The sequence below is a fragment of the Manis pentadactyla genome, chromosome 14 (assembly GCF_030020395.1).
Source record: "Manis pentadactyla isolate mManPen7 chromosome 14, mManPen7.hap1, whole genome shotgun sequence".
NCBI classification, from domain to species: domain Eukaryota; kingdom Metazoa; phylum Chordata; class Mammalia; order Pholidota; family Manidae; genus Manis; species Manis pentadactyla.
The window spans coordinates 40100507-40122183 of record NC_080032.1 but is presented as its reverse complement, the minus strand read 5'-3'; the positions used below and the strand labels follow the sequence as shown (position 1 = coordinate 40122183).

At 35.3% G+C, this 21677-nt stretch overlaps 1 protein-coding gene across 8 annotated transcripts in view; it reads left to right on the top strand.

Annotated features, from left to right (window-relative positions):
• Positions 1–21677, top strand: part of ZCWPW2 (zinc finger CW-type and PWWP domain containing 2) — a 163247-nt gene that overhangs the window by 111611 nt on the left and 29959 nt on the right. For 6 of the 8 annotated variants that reach the window (XM_057491403.1, XM_057491400.1, XM_036886145.2 and 3 more), the window contains 2 exons: positions 14625–14683; positions 15742–15809. The exons of 1 other annotated variant lie outside the window; for it this stretch is intronic. In XM_057491403.1, the coding sequence (XP_057347386.1) occupies positions 14625–14683; positions 15742–15809 (127 nt within the window). The remainder of the gene's footprint in view (positions 1–14624; positions 14684–15741; positions 15810–21677) is intronic. One more of the 8 variants, XM_057491405.1, reaches the window with a different exon arrangement.

Below are 21677 nucleotides of genomic sequence, written 5' to 3'. Positions count from 1 at the left end.
ATATTTTTTAAAGACAGAACTGTTTTATATAAAACACTCTAGGTGGACAAAAGAAAGCTGTTGCTATGAAATCAAAAGATAATTATAATGTGATGTATTAAGCTCCTGCCAAGTGCCAGGTAATGCATATGAATTATTTCATTTGATTCTAGTAACAATTCTGTAAGATACTCATTATCATCTCTGATTCATGAATGAAGAAAATAAGCATTGGGATGTTCACCACTGTCAAACACACAGTACCAAGATGGGTGATAAAAAGTAAATAATTGCCTCTATGGCCCCTCATCCTGGTTGCAAATCTTAAGTTTATTTACTGATACATATTATTTCTATAAACAAATGTGTGTATATAAATGTATAAATGTTTTTGATTTTTTTTACAATGAGATCCTATTATATATGTTATTTTATAGATTTAATTGCTTGAGTGAATGAGAGATAACTCTGTTTTTAACCTTCTGCCCTGCGTACATAGTAGATATATCATATTTAGTCAACCTTTTCTGTGTTGATGAATGTGTGGGTGTTTTCAAACTGCTGTTGTGGTTTGGTACTGCTACGAGCAATGATTTAATAAATATCCTTGTGCCTATATCCTTAAATACTGGTGCAGTTATTTCTATAGTATAAGTTCCTGAAGTGGGATTGCTAGATCAAACCTAACCGGTGTCCTTTGCCTAGCCTGAATAATGAGAGGACCTCGAGGAGTAAGTTGTTGAAGTTGTGCTGGCCTCTGCTGGGTTGCAGTGGCACTTGCTCTCACCTCTTTGAACCAAGATGTTAAGAAGGTTGCCGCCTTGGATACCATTCGTAAGTGCCTGCTGGGAATGGTGCTTCTTGGGTCAAGTATGAGAGCTCTATCTACAAGCCTCTGCTGCTCTCATAACCCCTCTCCCCCTTCAGTGGCCACCTGTGTAACTCACACTAATCTCCAATTCCCACTTGATAAAAAGAAGGTGAAGATCTAGATTGCCTCCAAGTCTCTTCCTGTTCTAATATTCCAGGAACTATAAAATATTTATAACAGCTCAGTAAGTAATTTCACAATGTCAAAGGACTTGTGCAGACCAGAGTAAATATCTAAGTCAACTTGCCCAAGAAACAAAGAAAGAGACAGGGGAGGGAGGGAGAAAGGAAGGAAGGAAGGAAGGAAGGAAAAAAAAGAATAAAAATAGTGTATCAGGAAGATAAGTTGGATAGCTGGTGGTGTTGCCTGTTAATAGATAGTGAAAGGTATTTGAATGCATATATATAATATATATATATATATTTTTTCAGGAAACAGCATTTTTATATTTACATAGAATGAAATAGAGTATAGGCTGGTTTTGGATTTGCAAATTACACTTAAAAACACAGCAACATCATTGTGCACACAAGTATCTTTAAAGTGTTTGTGTAAACAGTTCTATATGAAAAATTACTGTAAGTGGGCTTGCTGATTCAATGACTTGGCACATTTTAAATTTTCCTAACTTGCTAAGCATCTCACACCCAAAAAATCTCCCAACATCATTGTACCAATTACAGTCCTGTTCTTAATATAAGGGAATGAATGTCTAGACTGCTTGACCTTGCCAACTGTAGCCATTAGCAGTCTTTTTTATTTAAGATTTGTTCTGTTTTACTTTAATTACAAATTCTAATTTATTTTAATTATAAATGTATTTAATAATATATGCTAGAAGGATAAACTCAAGGAATGCACATTATGTAAATTGGAAAGTTCAAGTCTTCTGCCGGTTGCCTCTGCTTTGTTTCATTGTATCAAAATCTGGAAAGAAGCTTCCTTATAATATATTTTTGCACATTTGTACACAAATTTCAACAGAATAATTTCTAGAAGTGAAATTACTGGGGTAAACTGTGCACATTTAAAATCTGGCCACATGCAAGGAAAGATTGAGAAATTGTTACAGATTGAAGGAGACAAAGGAGGCCTAGCAACCAAATATAATGTGAGATCTTGGTTTGGATCCTGAAACAGAAAAGACTATCAGTAGAAAAACTGGTGACTTTGAATTAGGTCTTTAGCTTAGTAGTGTTGTAGCAATGTTAATTTCTTGTTTCAGTAATTGACTATTGTACTGTTGTAATCAGTGGAGCACATTTTGTTTCCCTTATTCACGTCTTCTAGAAGGAAAGAGTTCAGTAGAGAGACCAGATAGTAAGAAAAAGGCAGTGAGAAATTTATTGGGGTAAAGCAAAAAGTACACTATCAAAACAGAAAAGTGGGTGTCTGGAAACCAGAAGCAGCCCTGCCATGAGGATTAGGTTGGTTTTGATTTTTTCTTAAGATGGCAGTTAAGTCCTGCCCTGTGTCTTATGTCCTTTGATTGACAGGTTGGTTGACAGCTCTAGGTTATATAACCTTTTTCTCAGTGCACAGGTACATTACCCGTAAGTACCTACGCTAAGCCCATGGTTGAGAGTGGGGACAAAACTACAGTGCTAATTAAATTTAGATGTTATTGTAATTACATGGAGTTACTTTCTGGAAAAGGCCCTGTAATAAGGGAAACCCCTGTGGTCTGCGGCCTCTTGACAGTTTAGGTGTCCTTGACTATCTGGGCCTCCTGATAAGCTAGGCCACCTTGACTGTGGAACAGGGAACTAAGGAGGGCTCAGGGGTTGGCTAGGGAGGAATCTTCCTTGGTGTTGGGCTGGCTCCATTCTCCTGCTCATGTCTAACTGCCTACTCTAACACTATAATTATGTGTTATGTTAACGTTAGAGGATGCTGGGTGAAAAATATACAGGAACTCTCATGTTATTTATGCAGCTTCCCATAAATCTGAAATTATTTTTTAACATTACAAATTTTAGTCAACCATTACCAAATTGCTCTTCAAAACAGGTATACTTGAACAGTCCTACCAATGCTTCCTTGCTCCCTTACCAGCTGTAGATACCACCAATCTTTACATATTTGCCAATATTTAAAAGAAAAATGTCATTGTTATTTTAATTTGTTGTTATTTATGTTTTACGTTAGTGAGGTTGAGCACTTTCATGCATTTGTTGGACATTATATTTATTCAGAAAACTCTATTCATACCCTTACCCATTTCTTCCTTGGGTTTGTTTTGTTTTGTTTTGATTGGTTGATAGCTAGGTGCTCTCTTTAGTTAATAATTGCTAATACTTTGTCAACGTGTTGCAAACATTTTTTTCAGTTTTCCTTTTACATTTTTTATAGTTCTTTTGCTATATTTATACAGTAGAAAGTTTCTTTTTAGGGCTTTTGTCACATACTTTAGAGATTGCCCTTTCATTTAAACAAAATAGGTTTTGATTCACTTAACCTCTCTCCTATTGTTCCTGGTAACACTTTTATAAAAATCTTCATGAGTATAGCTTCCTCTCCCAGCACATGGGGTGGACTGTTTCCTTAGGACAATTTCCAGTAGCAGTATTACTGGGAAAGGGATAGGAACTTGTCAAATTGTTATATTCTCACTAGCAGTGCATGCAACTGCCACAGCCATAAGGAGATATTATAATAAAGATGCTGCTGACAGTTTACATCATACTTTGTTGTTTTAATTCACATTTCTTTGACTTGAGGCAAATTGTGTCTGAGTTCTTAATATTTTCTTACAAATTTATATGAACTCTATATATTAGTATTAAAAATATTATTTGTCATAGTTTCTTTATGTGCTTCTCCCAGTGTAGTGCTTGCTTTTCCATTTTTTTAATATGGAAGTTAAATATTTGAATGTGATTACATCTATGTTTCTTAGCTTTTTGATTTATTTATTACTTATAATAGTATAGACTTCTTCATAGGTAATAACAATGGCATGAATAAGGGGGAAGGTGTCTAGAGATAGACCACTGAGGTAGGAATTGAGCTCTATCACCTAACTTCTAGTGTGATCTTAAATTAGCTGCTTAACCCTAAACTATCTCCTGTTAAATGGGAAGAATGAAAGTTATATCAAAATAGAATTACTCTAGCAATTTATGTAAAGCACGTAGCATAGTGCTTGGAACATAGGAAACATTTCATTTAAGTTAGCTATTATTATAAGAATATGGGTTTATTTTTATCTGCGGTATGAAGATAGGGTATTAAAATTTTTACACAACTTCAGGACATAGTACCCCCATGACATGGTATCTTGGTGTAGTGACAAATTCATATGAAAGAAATCTGTGGAAAGGGCAAGTGCAGGGAGGACTTAGGACTTCCTGACCTTCCCCTGAAGCAGGAACTAAGCTCCTCAGCTGAGAGGTGTCATATCCCTCTATCCAAAGGAAAGGAGCGTCTGACCTTAGAAGACAGGGACACCGAGAGAGGAAACTGAAGGAAGAAGCCTGCCGCTTCCCAGTTTACTGCACTTAGCTCCTGACCCTTCACGCCCTGTCGCACATTCCCGTGACTCCACTCTTCATCAAACCTTATGTGAAAATTCAGGTCTAACTTGCTGCTTCAGATCTTTATTTCCTTATGAAGGCTCCTATGTCACATAAAATTTATCTGAAATAAATTTCTATGCTTTCTCCTGCTCATCTGTCACTTGTTACAGGAGCTGCAACTGAGAATTTAAAAGGGTAGAGAATTAAGACATTTTCCTCCCCTACACTAACCAGTTATCCCAATATCATTTATTGATTAATAAGTAATCTTTCCCTTCTTTACTATTTTTATCTTCTTTATAATAAATAATATTCCTTCAGAATATAAAATATGGCATTTAGTATGTCAAAATACTAACTTGTGTATAGTCATGTAACTGTTCTTAAAAGAAATTCCAAATTGCTTTAGTCATTATTTTTTTAATGTGTGAAATAGAGATTCTTCATTAATTAAAAAAAAATTGTTTTCACAGTTGTCACCTTTTCAGATTGTATGGTGTCTGTATGTGTGTGTGTGTGTGTGTGTGTATTAACTTTCTGTATGTTATGATGCTTTGACATTTTTAAAATCCTTTCTGTCTGAGAAGGGACTGCCCCACCCAAGGTTAAGCAATTCTTAGAGATAACAAAGAGCTCATCTTTCATATGCAAACCAATCATTCCCAAACCCATATTCCCCCAACTACTTTCTTATCAAACTCTCAGCACCAGGCCAGTATTTCCGCTGGCCTAAATTGTCCCAGGGCTGGATTCTGGCCAACTGGAGATCACCCCTGTAGACCAAAGCCTTCCAGAATTATCCAAACTAGCCAATCCTAAATTGTTTACTCTACCCTATTTGACTTTCCCCTGGAAACCCCAATAGAGGCACAATTAAATAGTTTTAAGAACATATAGATGAATTTTAGGATTATTTAGTCAAGTCCCAGGAAAAAAATCTGTTGAGATGATGATTGGTATTGTTAGGAAGGAAAGGACTCAGCTCAGTGTCCCAGGAAAATCAGATATAGTGAGACAAGAAACCAAAGTCAAGAAAGCAGAGTAAGTTTTAATGCACTCCACTTAGAGTACAGAGCAGGCCTGCCTAAAATAAGACTGGCCAGATGCTCATTCTGAGGCTTCTTTTATGTGGTTTTGACAGGGCAGAGGTCCTTGATTGACAGCTGTTAGCTCTGTAGGCTTGTTCTGATTGGTGAAATGGGAACAGGGGCTGTGCTTTGCCTGTGCTTCTGATGTTTCTCATTTGGGGAGACCCTGGACATTTCCTGAGTTACTCTGGGACCCTGTGGCTTCATCTGATTAACTCTCTGAGCTGTTTCTGGCTTTCTGGCTCTATTTGATCAACTCCTTGAGTCATCTTTGGGGGGCCCTTTCTCCTTTTCATCCCACTCATTTCTGTCTTTCTGCCTAACAGTATTATAGAAAATTTCTGTGCTAATAGAAAATTTCTGTGCTAATTTAGGGAGAAATTACATGTTAAGAAACATAACTTGTTTCTCTATTCATTTTTCTTTAGTTTTTTTCAAAGTAAAATTTTACATTTTTCTAATTGATGCTATCCCAGGACTGGGAAATTGGGAAAGCATTTTGTAATTTTGTTTTCCAATTTGGGGGATTTACATATATGTAGAAATCATGTATGTATGTATGGGTATCTTCCTAACATTTTTTTTATTAATGCCAAAAGTTTAACTTATACCACTTTGAAAGACAAAATTAATGATCACTGTCTTGATTTATACATTATGTATGAAGAATTTAGACTATTATATTTTCTGACGAGAAAAACATTTTTCACCAAAGTATTGCAAAACTTTTTCATGATAAGTAGGAAATTTTCATTAGCCCCATTGCAACATAAGTTGCTTACATTTTATGATGATGTCTCGATATTTCTGTTAATTAATAAGCTTGTTGTTAATATGGAATTCATGTACTGTAACTTGCTTAATTCACTTAGCTTTATATGCACCTTTCCCCAAAGATAAATATTATAATAGATCCCTGCTGCTGGCTTCCAGCTCCAGGCAGAGAGAAATCTCCAAAAGGAATAGTGAGCCAGAGGAACCCTTTGGATTCAGAACTCATTTCATTGCGTTTCCTTTTGGATCTACTTTTGTAGGCATCATTCACCTTTGTATAGGCCAGAGTTCCCCCAACTTGCATTATCCTGGTATTCAACACCATTTTGCCATTTTCTCTACTGCTAGTTACCATGGGTTTTTTTAATTTGACCTACCTTTTCTTTAATGTAATTTTTTATTAAGGCACAATTTAAACACAGTGAAATGCACAGATCTTAAGTGTAGAATTTGATGAGTTTTTCTTAAATGTATATACTCATGTAACTACCATCACCAATCAAGAAAGAGAATATTTTCATCACCCAAAAAGGTTTCCTAAATTTTAAAATGTAAGTGCACTCTTTTGATGTGCATTTGTGCCTTTGCACTTTTCAAATACATAAAAATAAGTGTATATGAATATAGAAAACTGTCCATTTATCAGTTTAAGTCATCAGTGGAAACCATAATATGAATGGGAAGTTCTTTTCCTACTAGTATCAGTTACCCTCTATACAAAATCTGCAGAGGGACACTTCACCCCTAAGACAGTGTTAGGAAGCTAACTTCCATGGTTGTGATTTTTAACAGGATACTCTTTAATAACTTAATAACTGAACATGCTTAATTAGGTTGCAAGATTTAACTCTTTTATCTTGAATTTCAATCTATAGGAACTTTATAGGATAACTAATAGTAGTAAAATATTAAAATTAGACAAAATGGTTTAATCTAGGATAACCAAAGCCTTTTGAGCAAGCAAGAATCCCTTGATTCACAGTTCCTATTTTCTGGTGGTCATGATTGTATTTTCTCTTTAAATTTAAAAAGTCTACTTGGGACTTAATATTTCCTTAACCCTTTTTTTAATTTGCTTTTCAGTTCATGGATCTAACTTGAGCCAGGCTGATCTCTTGTAGTTCTCTAAGATGAGCTGTGGGAGTGGGGATTTGCTGGGGAGTAGAGGGAAGGGCACCAGGGCGAGTATAAGGCAGTTGAAAATACCCTTGTTTTCCTTCCCTAGAGAAAAACCAACAGTGCCCCAGTGTGAGGATCGTACTATTATCCAAGTTCCAACGTTTGTGGTGGGAGAGATGTTGGCTAGTAGCTGGTTTTAAAGGACAGTTTGTCCTTCCGCAGGGCTGCTGGGCTGCCTGCTATTAATGGGGTTGCGGGTCTGAGGGGGGGTGGAGAAGGTGGCGGTGGGGAGGGGATTGGTGATGCCTTCCTGAACCAGTGACTTGGCCCAATGCAGTGATCTAGCTGGGAAAAATCCAAAGTTTAGTTGTGCAGATCTAGTGCTGAGTAAATAGAAATTTATGTTTATGAATAATTTTCTCTTTTCTTTTAAGAATTGTTTTCATCCTAATTACTAAAAACAATCAAAAAGCATCATTTTCAAGTGTCACTATTTATAATAATAGAAATGTTGTATTAGTTTTATGTCTCCGTATATAATGTCCACTTAAAAAGTCACTCAAGTTATTAATTCACTTGAAATTCGAGTTCAGTAATACTTAAAATCTGGTGTGACAGATTCCAGAAATTCAAAACTTTTCAACCATAATTCTCCACATTTTCTATTCTGCATTTTAACTTTGAGCCAGAAGGCAATAAAATGAATTCTACAAAATGTGATTGCTCTTTTGTTAAGAAACAAAAACCTCTTCAACTTGAGTTCCAGTTATCACATGAGTTTCCAGGTGCTGTCCTTTGTTATTTGGAACTAAAGGTTGTTTAGTTTCTACAGCTTTCTTCAATTTATTTTCCTGGTTATATTCATTAGAAGTATAATCCTTTCTTTGTGATACAGAGCCACATAAGTTACGTCTCCATCAAGCTGCATTCAAGGTGAATCTGGGTTTCCCCTAAAGCTTAGAATATTTTCTTTCACCACCACCTTCCTCATTCCATTCCATTAAAACCAAAAACGATATTACCAATTGGTAGAGAGTGGTTATTAACATAACATACAACAGAATTTTGAATAATGAGTTTGTGTTTGTATTTTATAGTTGTAGGTATTTCACTAGATATATTAAATGATATTTTTATGCCTAACAGTAGTACCTACTGTTTTCTTATTTTTAAAGGGAAAGTGTTATCATTGGAAAAAATACAATGTCACTAAAAATTAGTAGAATTTAGTTATACCTTGCTAGAATTTGTCTGTAATTTCTTATTTGTAAATAGCTGGCTTCTGCCCCAAGTCTTCCAGCTTTTCATTTATATTAGACAATACAAACCTGTTTTTTTTCTTTGAGGACCTATAAATTATTACTTTTTAATTCTTTAAAATTATAATGGCTTTGAGGCAATATTTATCTTTCTTTTTGCTTATGTATTTAATACCTTCACTTTGTTCCAAAAATATTTGTTGTATCATGAAATACGCATATTAGGTACACATCATAAATCAATAAATCTATACTCCCCCACATACTGGGGAGCATGATCACCCAGATCAAACCAAGGCAGGTATATCTTCCATATCCTTCTATGAATCTAGGTACAAGAATGTCTTCTATTTCAACCTCTGGAATCCTCAGTACATATGATCCAGATAGAATTTTTTAAAGATTAATTGGGGGAGGATTGTACTATTGGGTACAGTCTGTGTAATGTATTCCTACATAGAAGGTAGGTTGTCTTCTTTTGAATCATGCTGAGGATAAATGAGGACATTTTATAGAAATCCATGAGTTGAAGAATCAGGCCAGTTACCCTTAACACTCAGATTAGTGGAGGGAAAAATAGTACAACAAATAATAAAGCTCTCAACATTCATTGTTTTGTAAATGTGTAATTGAAAACAACATATATAATATGGGTATTATAACCATAGAATATTCACTGTGCATCAGCTTTTTAGATCTTAATTGAAATATGTCAATTCTAGAAAATCTTCCTTAGAAACCATATCTTCTGCCAATATTTATCCTGCTAAATTATCTAGTGACTTTAGGAAAAACTATACACAAATGGAATTGTTTTCAACACACTTAGATTTTTAGAGAGTCTCCAAATAAAGTCAAATCTAATTTACTTCCTCCATCAGTCAAACAACTGTTGCATAAATTCTGCTCTTCATGGGGAGCTTCCCTCCCTGTTTCAATTCCTTCTTAGTATTCTGAATCTCTTTATAGATATGAGTGCTCTTTTATACTATGCTACTGAAAGAAAATCCTCCTGAATGTCTGTGTTCTATTCCTGGTATAGATAGATAGTCAAAGACTATTAAAAACAAATTAAATCTAAGGCTTTAAAAATTATCAATGAAGTACATAATCATAGAATTGTCCTGTTACTTCTCTCCTCAGCCAGAATTGGAAGTGATAATAGGACTTTTGTGCCTTCTGAGTAAGATGGTTTAGTGGTCAGTTTGTATTTTTAGGGAAAATACTCTACTATATCAGCTGCTTGAATACACACTCCAATGTTTTCTCTCGTAAGCCCCTCAAAGCACAGAAACCCACAGTGTTTTAGTGTGAACTTAACACGTGGCTGATGAGATAGTGCAGGGACAGCAAGGTATTTACAGCATATTGCTAGGGACTGATCTCTGATGTTGTCCAAATCTCACAGGAATAATCAACTGTGGAGCTGTGGTAATTGACTGACACTTACGTATGTAGTACTAGATTTGTTTTTTCTCTGTTGAAATAGTGTTCAAAGTAGGGCTAGCAAATGATCATTTCAACCTTCCCCTCTCTTTAAAGACATATTTAAAACAATCATTATCTAGGCCCAAACACTTAACTTTATTATTTGCACTCTCCAGCTATTCAGATTCAGTAATAGCCCTCATTCACAGTGCTGCATGAAACTAGTTTTCATCCTTATTCCAAACATAGTTCCCCCGCCAGATATTCTAAAGGGAAATGAGAACATTGGCTTTTCCTTCTGAGTGATAACATTTGACAAGGAGTTTGTGTACATTATTCAAGGCACAGATTCACTTTTGGAAATTCTGTCAAAGTAGGCAGTTCTTTAGTGATTATTGAGTGACAATTACTTTCAAAAGAAGGTTACAAAACATATTTATGTCTTCCATGGGCATAAAATGCTGAATCAAAATTTTATGCCCTCAGATTTGACACAGCTAACAAACTTGTTCTTGCTTAAGAGTGAAAAGATTACCATTTAAATGAATAGTGACTTGAAATGGGCAATGTCAAGGCATCTTATGCAGATTATAGAAATCTGATGCAAACACAATTCTTAATGGATTTTCTGTCCTTTGCAATTAAAAGCAGTTCTATCATTTGCCAATCTAATAGGCAATCCTAATTATCATTAAAAATATATACTTTTTCAGTAAATTGCATATGCTCTCTATACATATACCTCTTTATTTTTTACATCCAACAAGAAGATAATTGAATACTTGGCTTTAGTTTCTTTAAAATCAGTGACATTTACATGGCATTATTTTTGGATGGCTGTGGGCTAGACCAGCACCTGGAAAACTCCAGTTTGCTTAAGAGTCACATAAAGAGTTTATTTAAATACAGATTCCTGGGCCGTACTCCCAGAGTGTGATGCAATAGGCCTAGGGTGGGCATGAGAATTTGCATTTCTAGCGAACTCTTGAGTGTTGCTGATTCGTCACAATTGTGGCTTAATTATTCACTTACTCTGAATAGCACTGGGCTACACACAACAGAGAATTAGCTATGTGACACAAAAGAGAAGTAGAAGGAATAGAATAGACAAAGATGATAGTATCCACTTAGAGTGTGGGTTCAGTAGTAGCCCCCAAAAGATATGCCCACTAGGAACCTCAGAATGTGACCTTATTTGGAATAAGGATATTTGCTGTTAAAATTAAGGATTTTTGAGATGAGATAATGTGAATTAGGTGGGCCCTAAATCCAATGATGGATGTCCTTATGAATGTCTTCTCTCCTATAAAACTCTACAATATTAAATTTCTGATGCCTTATCAAATGGTAATTTGTTACAGCAGCCTTGGAAAACTAATAGATACCCAAGTCTACCCCTAACAAAGTATGAAGTTCCCTCTGTCATATTCTCTAAGGGAAAAGGATAGAATTCTGACACTGGCCCAGTAAGGTAGTATAACAGGTTAAATGATGATTGAACATCAAACAATTGGCAAGCATTTAGATACTTTCCTGCACGTTATTTAATCTTTCCCCAAATGCTTTAAGATAGTTACATTTTCAGCATTTTTTAACAAAAGAAGATCCTGAAATACAGAATGGTCATTTAATCAGAAAATATTGGGTGTCTACATTATACCAGGCTCTTGCTAGATATCCAAGTGGTCAGTGACTTGCTGACACAGTAGTACAGCTAAGAACTGCAGAGTTAGTATTCAAGTTGTGATCCTGTCCAAATTCAGTGCCCTTCTCCATCACATCACACTTTATCAAAGGCTTGGAGCAGGAAAGCACAGAGCAATTTGGCAAATACTATAGGATTTTGGCTGCTATGGAATATTCAATAAAGCAGAAAAGGAATTTATTATCTCCAACATTAATCTCCTTGATTGATGATAGTATTTCTATCAATACCTATCAAGTAGCTTGCACTTTGTTACCTTGATCTTATTTACCCTTATGGTAACCCTTTCACTTCTCAAATATTCACATAATTTAAGCTGACCCTTAATAACTAGAAATAACAGCTCTACACTGTCTTTTGAGATGTAGGTCAGTGATTTAGACAACAGTATTTCTATGTGCCTTTTTAACATACATATTTTTTATATGTAGGTATTATATGTATATAATAGTCCTAGAAATAATATTTGAATATTACCTTCTGTTCAAGAGCACTCAGAGAAGACTACTTGGTCATTAGCATCATAATAATGTGAATTCCCAGAGTGTTCCATACAAACGTCCCTTGAATGATTATTAAGGTATTTAAGCTGTTTAATAATGTTTTAAGAGTTATTAAACTCAATCTTCATGTCATTATAGTTAAGGCTTTTGAACCTACAGTGTGAATGGCACTCAACTAGCTACTAAACATTAAGCTTATTAAAAAACAATTGTCCCTGCCCTTGCTTGATTCAAGATCAGTGAAGAAAAAAAGGTTAGTGAAACTGTGAGAGATTTAGACAAAATGGACTAAGAAACTGCTCACTTTAGAAGGTGAAAGTGGAAAGATAAGAAATAAAAGAAGCTATGAACATGTTGAGGGGATAGTTGAACTGAGGTTCTGTCTTAGAAGCTGAGGGTAAATTGTGTAAATTTCTTAAAGGCCTAAATCCACAGGGGTAACAATAAAGAATGGACAGTAACACAGGCACCATTTTTTCCTTGTGATGATATTTGCATTTAATCATATCTTTCTCCCAACATTTATTCATTAATTTATCCCACAAACACTTTATGTGCACCTGTAAAATGCAAAATATGGCATGGCAACGAGGTGTACCACCTGGGCAGAAGATAATACTTGTAAGTAAATAACTGTAAGACCATAACTCTGATCTAAATGACATGTATCAAAACTCTTAACAAAGGAAGGGTCACAGGAGAATGTGAATTCTTCTGTATCTATGAACTGACTGCAGATTTTATTCAACTATCTTTTGGATTTTGATTTCTTATTTTATTGCACTGAGTGGCTTTGGTCTGTAAAATAAACATGATTTTAATATTTTTGAGACTTCCTTTGTAACTCAGTAGTTTGTCAAATTTGTAAATGTTTCAGGCTCGAACACAGTATGTTTTCTTTAATTACTGAGTGCCAGTTTTGATGTGTTTACTAGATTAAATGTATTATTTGTGTTGCTGAATCCTTATTTCTTCTCTAATTCTTATGTTTGCTTTATAATTTTTTTACTGTGAAGTAAATTAAAGTATCCTATTTCAACTGCAATCAGTTTCTACTTATAATTCTTTCTGATTTTGCTTTGTGTAATTTAAGGCTAAGATTTTAGGTGTATACAGGTTCAGTATTTTTATACTTTCTGGGTGGATTGTATTATTTCTTTAATCATTAAGTAATGCCCTTTTTATCTCTGATTATGCTTTTTCCTTAACATCAGCTTTTTTCTAATAGTAATATTGCTACATTGGGTGCCTTTTGGTAATAATCATTGATATATTACATTCTATCTCCTTACTTTCTATTATTCCATATGCTAAGTTTTGAAAAAAAAATTATAACTTTACCGAGATATGATTTATTCACTCTTTTAAAGTGTACAGTTCAAGGGGTTTCAGTACAATCACAGTTGAGCAAGCAATACCACTACCTAATTTTAGAACATTTTCTCATCACCCCAGAAGAAAGCCCATACACATTAGCAGTCACTGCCCATTTACTACCTCCCCCCCAAGCCCAGGCAACCATTGATTTTCTTTGGTCTCTATGGATTTGCCTTCTCTGGACATTTCAAATAAATAGTATCACACAGAATGTGGACCTTTATTTCTGACTTTTTCCACTTTTCACTAATCATAATAGTAATGTCATAAAATGTGTCAGTACTTCATTCTTTTTAAAGCCTCAGTAACATTCCATTATATGAATACTGCATAGTATCTATCCATTTTTGGCTATTATGAATAATGCTGTGTACATTGTGTACAGTATGCATGGACATATGTTGTCATTTCTCTTGGGTGTGAAGTGGAATTGCTGGATTATAGAGTAACTCTACGTTTAACATTTTGAGGAACTAGAAAACTATATTCCAAAGTAGCCCCACCATTTCACCTTTCACCAGTAATGTATGACGGTTCCAATATCTCCACATCCTTCATCTGGTTTTTGCTTATACATTAAAACCCTAGTCCAAAGCCCCTTTGGCCATATCCTTGCACAAATTCCTTGTGGGCCTACACCATGTCGAATCCCACCTACATAGTTTTGCATTTCACATGTGTCTGACCTCTGCATATTTGATTTTCTTTAACTATGTATTAAAACTTAAAAGTTGCTTTACTTAGTAATTTTATGTGTTTGTGAGGTGAGGAAGGAGGAGTAGATATAGGGGATAGGTATTCATACCGGATCAGTCTCCCATTCTTGGAAGTTGAGCAGTTACAGTGACTGTGAAGTGGCTGGCTTACAAGTTACAGGTATTGTTTAGGGCTACGGGTCAAGTTTTGATTTGAGCTAAATTACTTGGAACACATAGGACCCATTATTACACTGAGCTCATCCAGTCCCATATGAGCTAACTCGTCTTTTCATTGTTTTTCGTAGAGGCAAGTTTCCAAAAATAATACTGAAGAAAAAAAACCCAAATTCAGAAAAAGGAAAAGGTATGTTTTTTAAATTAAAAGGTATTATGATAAAATTGAAATACATATATTGGATTTAATTATTATGACATTTCCCCCTGATTCTTGATTCTGGTTCTCTAGAGAAACATTGTATTTAAAATTTTCTAAAAGAATAAATTGATAAGTAGTAGTTTTAGAGTAGGGAGAAAAATTTTATGTTTATACAAAGAATGTTGAACCAGAACTTCCAAAGATTAATACTATGTGAGCAACCAGAGGAGAGATAAGTTTTTAGTTTAAAAATAGGTAATGCAAACCAAAAACAGGCCAATATAAGCTACGGTTGATAAGTTTTTGTGTTTGTCATTGAGCCAGTCATACAGCTTATTTATTAATTTTTTTAATGAATGCTAATCAGTGCTGTGTTAAAAGGAGTCCCATTCAGAGTCAAAGACTGACCCTAATATTATAGTCCTCTTCTTCTTTGTCCTTTTTCAAAAAATGAATGATAACATTTTTACGAAGGATTTCCACTGCCTTATCTCAGTTACACTTCACAGCAGACCCATCACATTTAAAAGGTGAAGAATTTGTGACATAGAGAAATTAAGTAGCTTTGTCAAGATCTTATGGTTAGAAAAAGTGCATTGGAACAAATGTTTTCTTGACTGTAAATCAGCAACATAATGTAGTGGAAAAAACATGGATTTTGCAGTCAGATAATTTTGTTCTGTCATGCTCAACCATTTACATACGTTGTTAAATTTCTCAGTTTCTGAGAACCTCAGTTTCTTTATAAGATGAGAACAGCAGTTCCTTAGTGGGTTCTTGTAGGGAGGATCGCATGGAAAAGCCTGTGTAAAGTGGTTGGCAGATCATTAGTACTTCTTACCTAGCGAGGGCTCAAATCAGTATTATTACCCTTTCGTTTTTCACTCTATCATGCTGCCTTACTGCATGAAACAACCAAGAAAAAGTACCTCAAGATAAAGAAATATATATCCATTCATTACAATTACCAACGAATACACATAACTGATTGTTTAAATATACATGATTGATCTTTTGAAACTAAATCTGTCAAATTCTTTTCCTAGGATAGCTATTTTAAAATGTTCTTTGGAAAGTGTTTGTTCAGATGATGCCCTATCAAAGGAAAACATGGGTACGTGAAAACCTTTTAGTTCTTTTAGCCTATATTTAATGCCACCAAATGTAGTTGTAGTCCTTGGAAAAAAATATTGTACGTACATACATATATTGGAAACACTACTATGTCATTTTTGGTATTGATTACATTCTAGGGCTCTTCAATTATCGCTAGGTTTTTATTCCTTTGAATTACATTTTCTCTGGTTTTGTCGTGTATCTATTTATTTGTTTGTTTAAATAAAGCACCAGAAGTTGTGGAAGGAAATACCAGCATCAATACATTTCAATCCAGACCTCTCCTTTCCAAAGTTACTGGTGTCCTACTAGTGCCAGAAGGAGAGAAGGAAGAAAAGCAGCCAGGGGCTTCTGACTGAATCAGTTGCCACTGGACACAGTTGGGTGAATGTGGAATGGAGGGAGAAAGTTACAGTTTCAAAGCACTTTACTCTTCCTGAATTTTCATTAGTCTTGAAAAGCAAGCAAATGCTTATTTGCAAGGTGGAACTTTGGCAGCCATCCAAAGAGGTCTCAAAGCCCATTAAGCCCATCAAGGCCCAAAAAGCTACCAATTCCATACACCCTCTCCCATGATCCTGTGGTTCTGTGCTTCAACTAGCTAATGAAGCCATTGTCTTATTAAAGGAAAGGAAGGCAAATAAGAGGAAGGCAAAAGTAGTTATTTTTTTAAAATCCTTTTGTTCCTCTCCTAAACCACTACAAAATTCTGTTTTTTCTCTCAAACTTATGCTGCTGTTTTCCTGCTAATTAAGGTGCCTTTTCTTGGCTATTTTGTTTCTTTGCCTCATATGATCAGTTTGAATATTCCTGTAGAAAAGCTCCATTCAGTCTGTGCCTGGACTGACTTCCCACAAGGAGACCCTGGCAGTGCATCTGAGGGATCCTCCCTCCAGCACACACAGGATACTACTGAGGAACTCCATTGCAGCTGGGCATCGAGTGAATACATCTCAGTGGTGATCCATGTGAAGGGAAGCCCTTTGAATCATCTCACATTCTTTATGGCTCCAGAAGTCTCAATTGTTAAAATAGTTAACTTGATCTCTGTTTTTGTCCTTTATCCCGATTTGAACAAGAGCAGAAAAATATGGCCTACTATGTTCTTTGTACTTAGCTGAATACTTCCTGAAAGTGGTTCTTCTGTAGTTTAACCCTTCTCAAATTTGTTACCCCCAACCCATGCTTCTGTGAATTCCTTGATCCAAGCCTCTGACATCTCTCAATTCTTCTGAGTTTAAAGTAGTATCAGTCCTAGATCAAGTGATAGAGGTAAACTATGCCATCTTCTTGAACCTCTGCCCACTGTTGGACCCTCCTTCCTTTCACTCCCAGCTGATAAAGTATCTCGATAGTCTAATGTCCCAGATTTGCTGTTCCTTTATGGTTTTAAGCTCTACCAATTACTTCTCTTTTCCCTTAGTTAGAGATCAGGAGGAGAGCTTTTAAGTGCAACAATTTTACCCCTCCAACTATAATTCTTCATCTGTAAAAGAGATACAGTAGCCCTGCTGTCCAACAAGGAGAGCCTGTTTCTGGAAATTAATAGAAAAAGTTGAAGAATAATTAAATAATTTAAACTCTGTGCCCATGTCTGTACAAAGACTTAAGACATAACTATCTGTGAAGCCTGTCTGCATTTTTTGGAAAATTGCTACCAAGAATATCATCTATTGTATTATTTCTATAACTCATTTTTTTTTCAATACTGAAGGACAATTCATCTATGATAATGAAATAACAATAACAATAAGAATAATAATAACTCTTAGAACAATTACTATGTGTCTGTTGGGAAAGAAGAAATTTCTTCTACCCCTTGAGGTTCTTCTAGCTGGTCTAAGAATCAAATTGGCATGAGACAGATTAACAGGAGGGAAAAAACAAAGTTTAATTACATACATATGGGGAAGGCATAGACAAGGGTTGTAAAGGCAGTCAGGGAGAATGAGGTCTATATGTCACCCTGAACCAAGGAGAAGTGGGGTGGAGGTCTGAGACTTCAAAGGAAAAGGGAAGCAGTTCACAGGAATATGAAAAGAGTAAATGTTTCATAAATGAAATACCTGATAGGCCACACAGAAACAGTGGGGCACAGAGAGGAATTTGAACAGATGTGGCCACATCCCTCCCTGTCTACCACCCCTAGGTTACATTATAATATCGCTGTCTAGGTGGTAGCTCTCCTCCTGGAGTGGTTCCTCCATCTAAGTTCTTTTTATGCAGCTGTGAGTGGGGAGGTCAAAGTATCCTCCTGAATCTTTTGGGCCTTGATGCTTTTTCAGGTCAAAATAACCTGCAAGTTCCAATGGCACAAGTGTTCAGCTGTTTCCTTGGTTGCTTTGAGTAGCAGAAATCTTAAAGCTAAATTTATGGGGGTCTTTTGGTACATCACTGGTAGTTGGCCTAAGCATTTTAAAACTGTAATTATTGTCCTTCATATCCCCCTTAATGAATTGTATTTGGTTTCTTTCAGGTTTTTGTTATTTGTTTTATTATATCACTGTTTCCTGTTGGTAAATACCCTGTTTCTTTCTGGGGAGTAGATAGTGTATAAAAGTTTGAATAAATTAAAGATTGACATATTACCAAGGACCAACTAATAATCTGTTGACATTCATTATTAAATTGGCAAAGGAAGTGTTCTCCAGCCATTTGAGACAGGTAAGCATGGAAAAGGGTAGTTAATAGAGGAAAGGTCTGGATCATAGGGTAAGCCCTAGAGGGAGCAAAGGCCTTGGGGCTTTAGTCTGAAAGATAAAGGGGATGACAGGGAGAAACAAAATTGTTTTTCTACTAAGACAAATTTTGCCCACCTACTCTTGGTTTGGAGTTACCTTTAACCCCTTGGCAAAACCTATAGGCTAAAAGGTGGGCTGGTCCTCAAGCCCATTTTCTGAAAATGTCCATGCCTGCTATTTCTATTTGTGTTTCCAGGAATGATGCTTTCTTCTTACTATGCTTCATCCTATATTTTGCTCATTTCTACATCTAAATTGTAAGCAGACCAAGGATTGTTTGTGATTACTTAAAAACAAAACCAAACTAAGTACTCTTTCCTTCTCCTCACTCTCCACCTCTCTAAGAATGCCTTCAAACTTCCAACATTTAAATGGCCCTGAAAATTTATGTAAGATGATATTTTTCATTGCTAGCTTTGGGGTAACACAACCAGTAGTCTCTTTACATAAGGGAGGAAACAGCTTCTGTAAACATTTAATAAAGAAGTAGAGGTTAAAGAAAACTCCATAAATGCACATTTGAAGGCTTTTAAAATAGTGACTGACTTAGTGAGACAAACAGTAAGTTATTTCTTATCAGGAATGGAAAAATAACACTGGTTTATTTTGCAAAAATTCATTTTTAAAAGCCAGTTGTGGACTCATAAGAGATACTTTCTTTCTTTCTTTTTTTTTTAAATTTTCTCTGAGTGATGGAGTAGCTGTAAGGCTACCTCTTTGCTCTCAACAACAAATTGAAACAACTCAGGAAAACTAGGGTCTAATCAGTATTGATGGAAGATGATTGGTCATGCAATCAGCAAAGACATTCATTGTCTCTCTCTATTTGGAGCTATCATTGACCAATTTTGGTAACCTAGTTTGTAGATTATAGTAACAGCTATTTCTTGAGAATTATTTTTGTACTCTGTTTATAATATAGGAATATCTACTTAGAAAAGCAAACCTCTCATTGCTCTGGAAGCATAAGTTGATATCAGTCAAGTTGGTGTTATGAACCCTTGTTGATTTATGAAGTCATCCATTACTTTGTCTACCCTTTGATCAAAAGGCAGTACATGTATTTTTCCAGATCACCTGAAAACAGAGAGCCTACAATCCCACCCAGCAATTACATTCATTATAATAAATTGATTGTGCTCTAACCTAGCCTTAGAAATATAAAGATGTTTGTGTGCCATTTTTCCTTTATAGTATAGCTCAAAATCCATCTTCTCAACAGTGCATTAAATGTCAGATTAATTTTCATAGACTCAGAATATGAAGTAGGAAAATACAACATCTGTGAGTGAGTCTGGGGAATCAGTATAAAGATCACCACAGCAGCTGTCTCTTAAGTAACAGGTTACCAAGAAAGAAATCTGTCATAAAGAGAGGTTAATTTTATTAATAAAATTGCTTCAATGAAAATATACAATCCTCTAGAAAATTCAGTAGGCATGGGGTTACATTCATATTGTTTTATTTTAATAAACCCATAATTTGATTCTTATGCCTACCAAATATTGAATATCTTTATTCTAGAATATGATGGTTTATACTCTGTGTTCTTAGGCTTTAGCAGTTACCATAGAACACAGATCAATATAGATACAAATAACAATTTTTGTTTGTTTAGTTTTTAAACATAGGAACTGATTCTAAGGTGTAGAGTGGCTTATCAGAATGCTGCTTTCAAACTGTTATGAAATAAGTTTTCCATAGAGAAAATCTAAGATCGGCTGGGAAAACATGATGTCCAGGAAGGCTCATTGTTCTATGCCTGTTCTCTTGATTCCTTGGCCCTCAGAAGGCACACAGTAAATATATGTTGATTGAATATAAAAGTACATGGGGCAAGCAATAAATTTTGACAGAAAAATTGTTTTGTTTTTATTTATTTATTTACTTTTTTTTGAGAGGGCATCTCTCATAATTATTGATCAAATGGTTGTTAACAACAATAAAATTCTGTATAGGGGACTCAATGCACAATCATTAATCCACCCCAAGCCTAATTCTCATCACTCTCTAATCTTCCGAAGCATAATGAACAAGTTCTTACATGGTGAACAAATTCTTACATAGTGAATAAGTTACATGGTGAACAGTACAAGGGCAGTCATCACAGAAACTTTTGGTTTTGATCATGCTTTATGAACTATAAACAGGTCAAATATGAATATTCGTTTGAGTTTTATACTTGATTTATATGTGAATCCCACATTTCTCCCTTATTATTATTATTATTTTTTTTTTTTAAATAAAATGCTGAAGTGGTAGGTAGATGCAAGATAAAGGTAGAAAACATAGTTTAGTGCTGTAAGAGAGCAAATGTAGATGATCAGGTGTGTGCCTGTAGACTAAGTGTTAATCCAAGCTAGACAAGGGCAACAAAACATCCATGGATGCAGAAGATTTCTCTCAAAACAGGGGGTGAGGTTCTAAGCCTCACCTCTGTTGATCCCCAATTTCTCACCTGATGGCCCCCCTGCCACTGTGCCTGTCTTAGGTTGTTCCTCCCTTGAGGAATCTTACCCATCTCTGGCTAACCAGTCATCTTCCGGGGCCATACAGGGAAATGTAAAGTTGGTAAGTGAGAGAGAAGCAATATTGTTTGAAAAAGTTAGCTTTTTACTTCTTTGCAGATTTATGCCCTGTGGCTTTTATGCCCAGCATTTGTCTTGAGGTATCTTTACCACTTGGAAGAATTATGATACTCGGTAAATTCTATATGAGGCATGAATTCTACTTAAGGGTTGTAATTAGGAAGGAAGAAGAAAAGCTATAAAAGTAGCAGACGGAAGAAAACATGGGAAGATTATTTCTCTGACATATCTTCTTGTAGAGTAACTTAAGCATGTATAGGTTTAAATACTAATTAAACTGCGCACACACATTAACATAATAGGAATACAGTTACATAACCAAAGCAGACCTACAATTACCAGCCATCTCCAGTGAAACCAAGAAAACCAGTTAGGCACCCTAGGCATTTGTGATAATTTATCTATGATATGATGGATATTGTCTAACTGAATTTGAATAGTTTGAGATAAATCAGACAAATTAAAACAACACATTCCTGGGAACTGTTCACATCCCATATGTTCTTTTAACAGTAGATAGTCTGTAGTTGCAACATT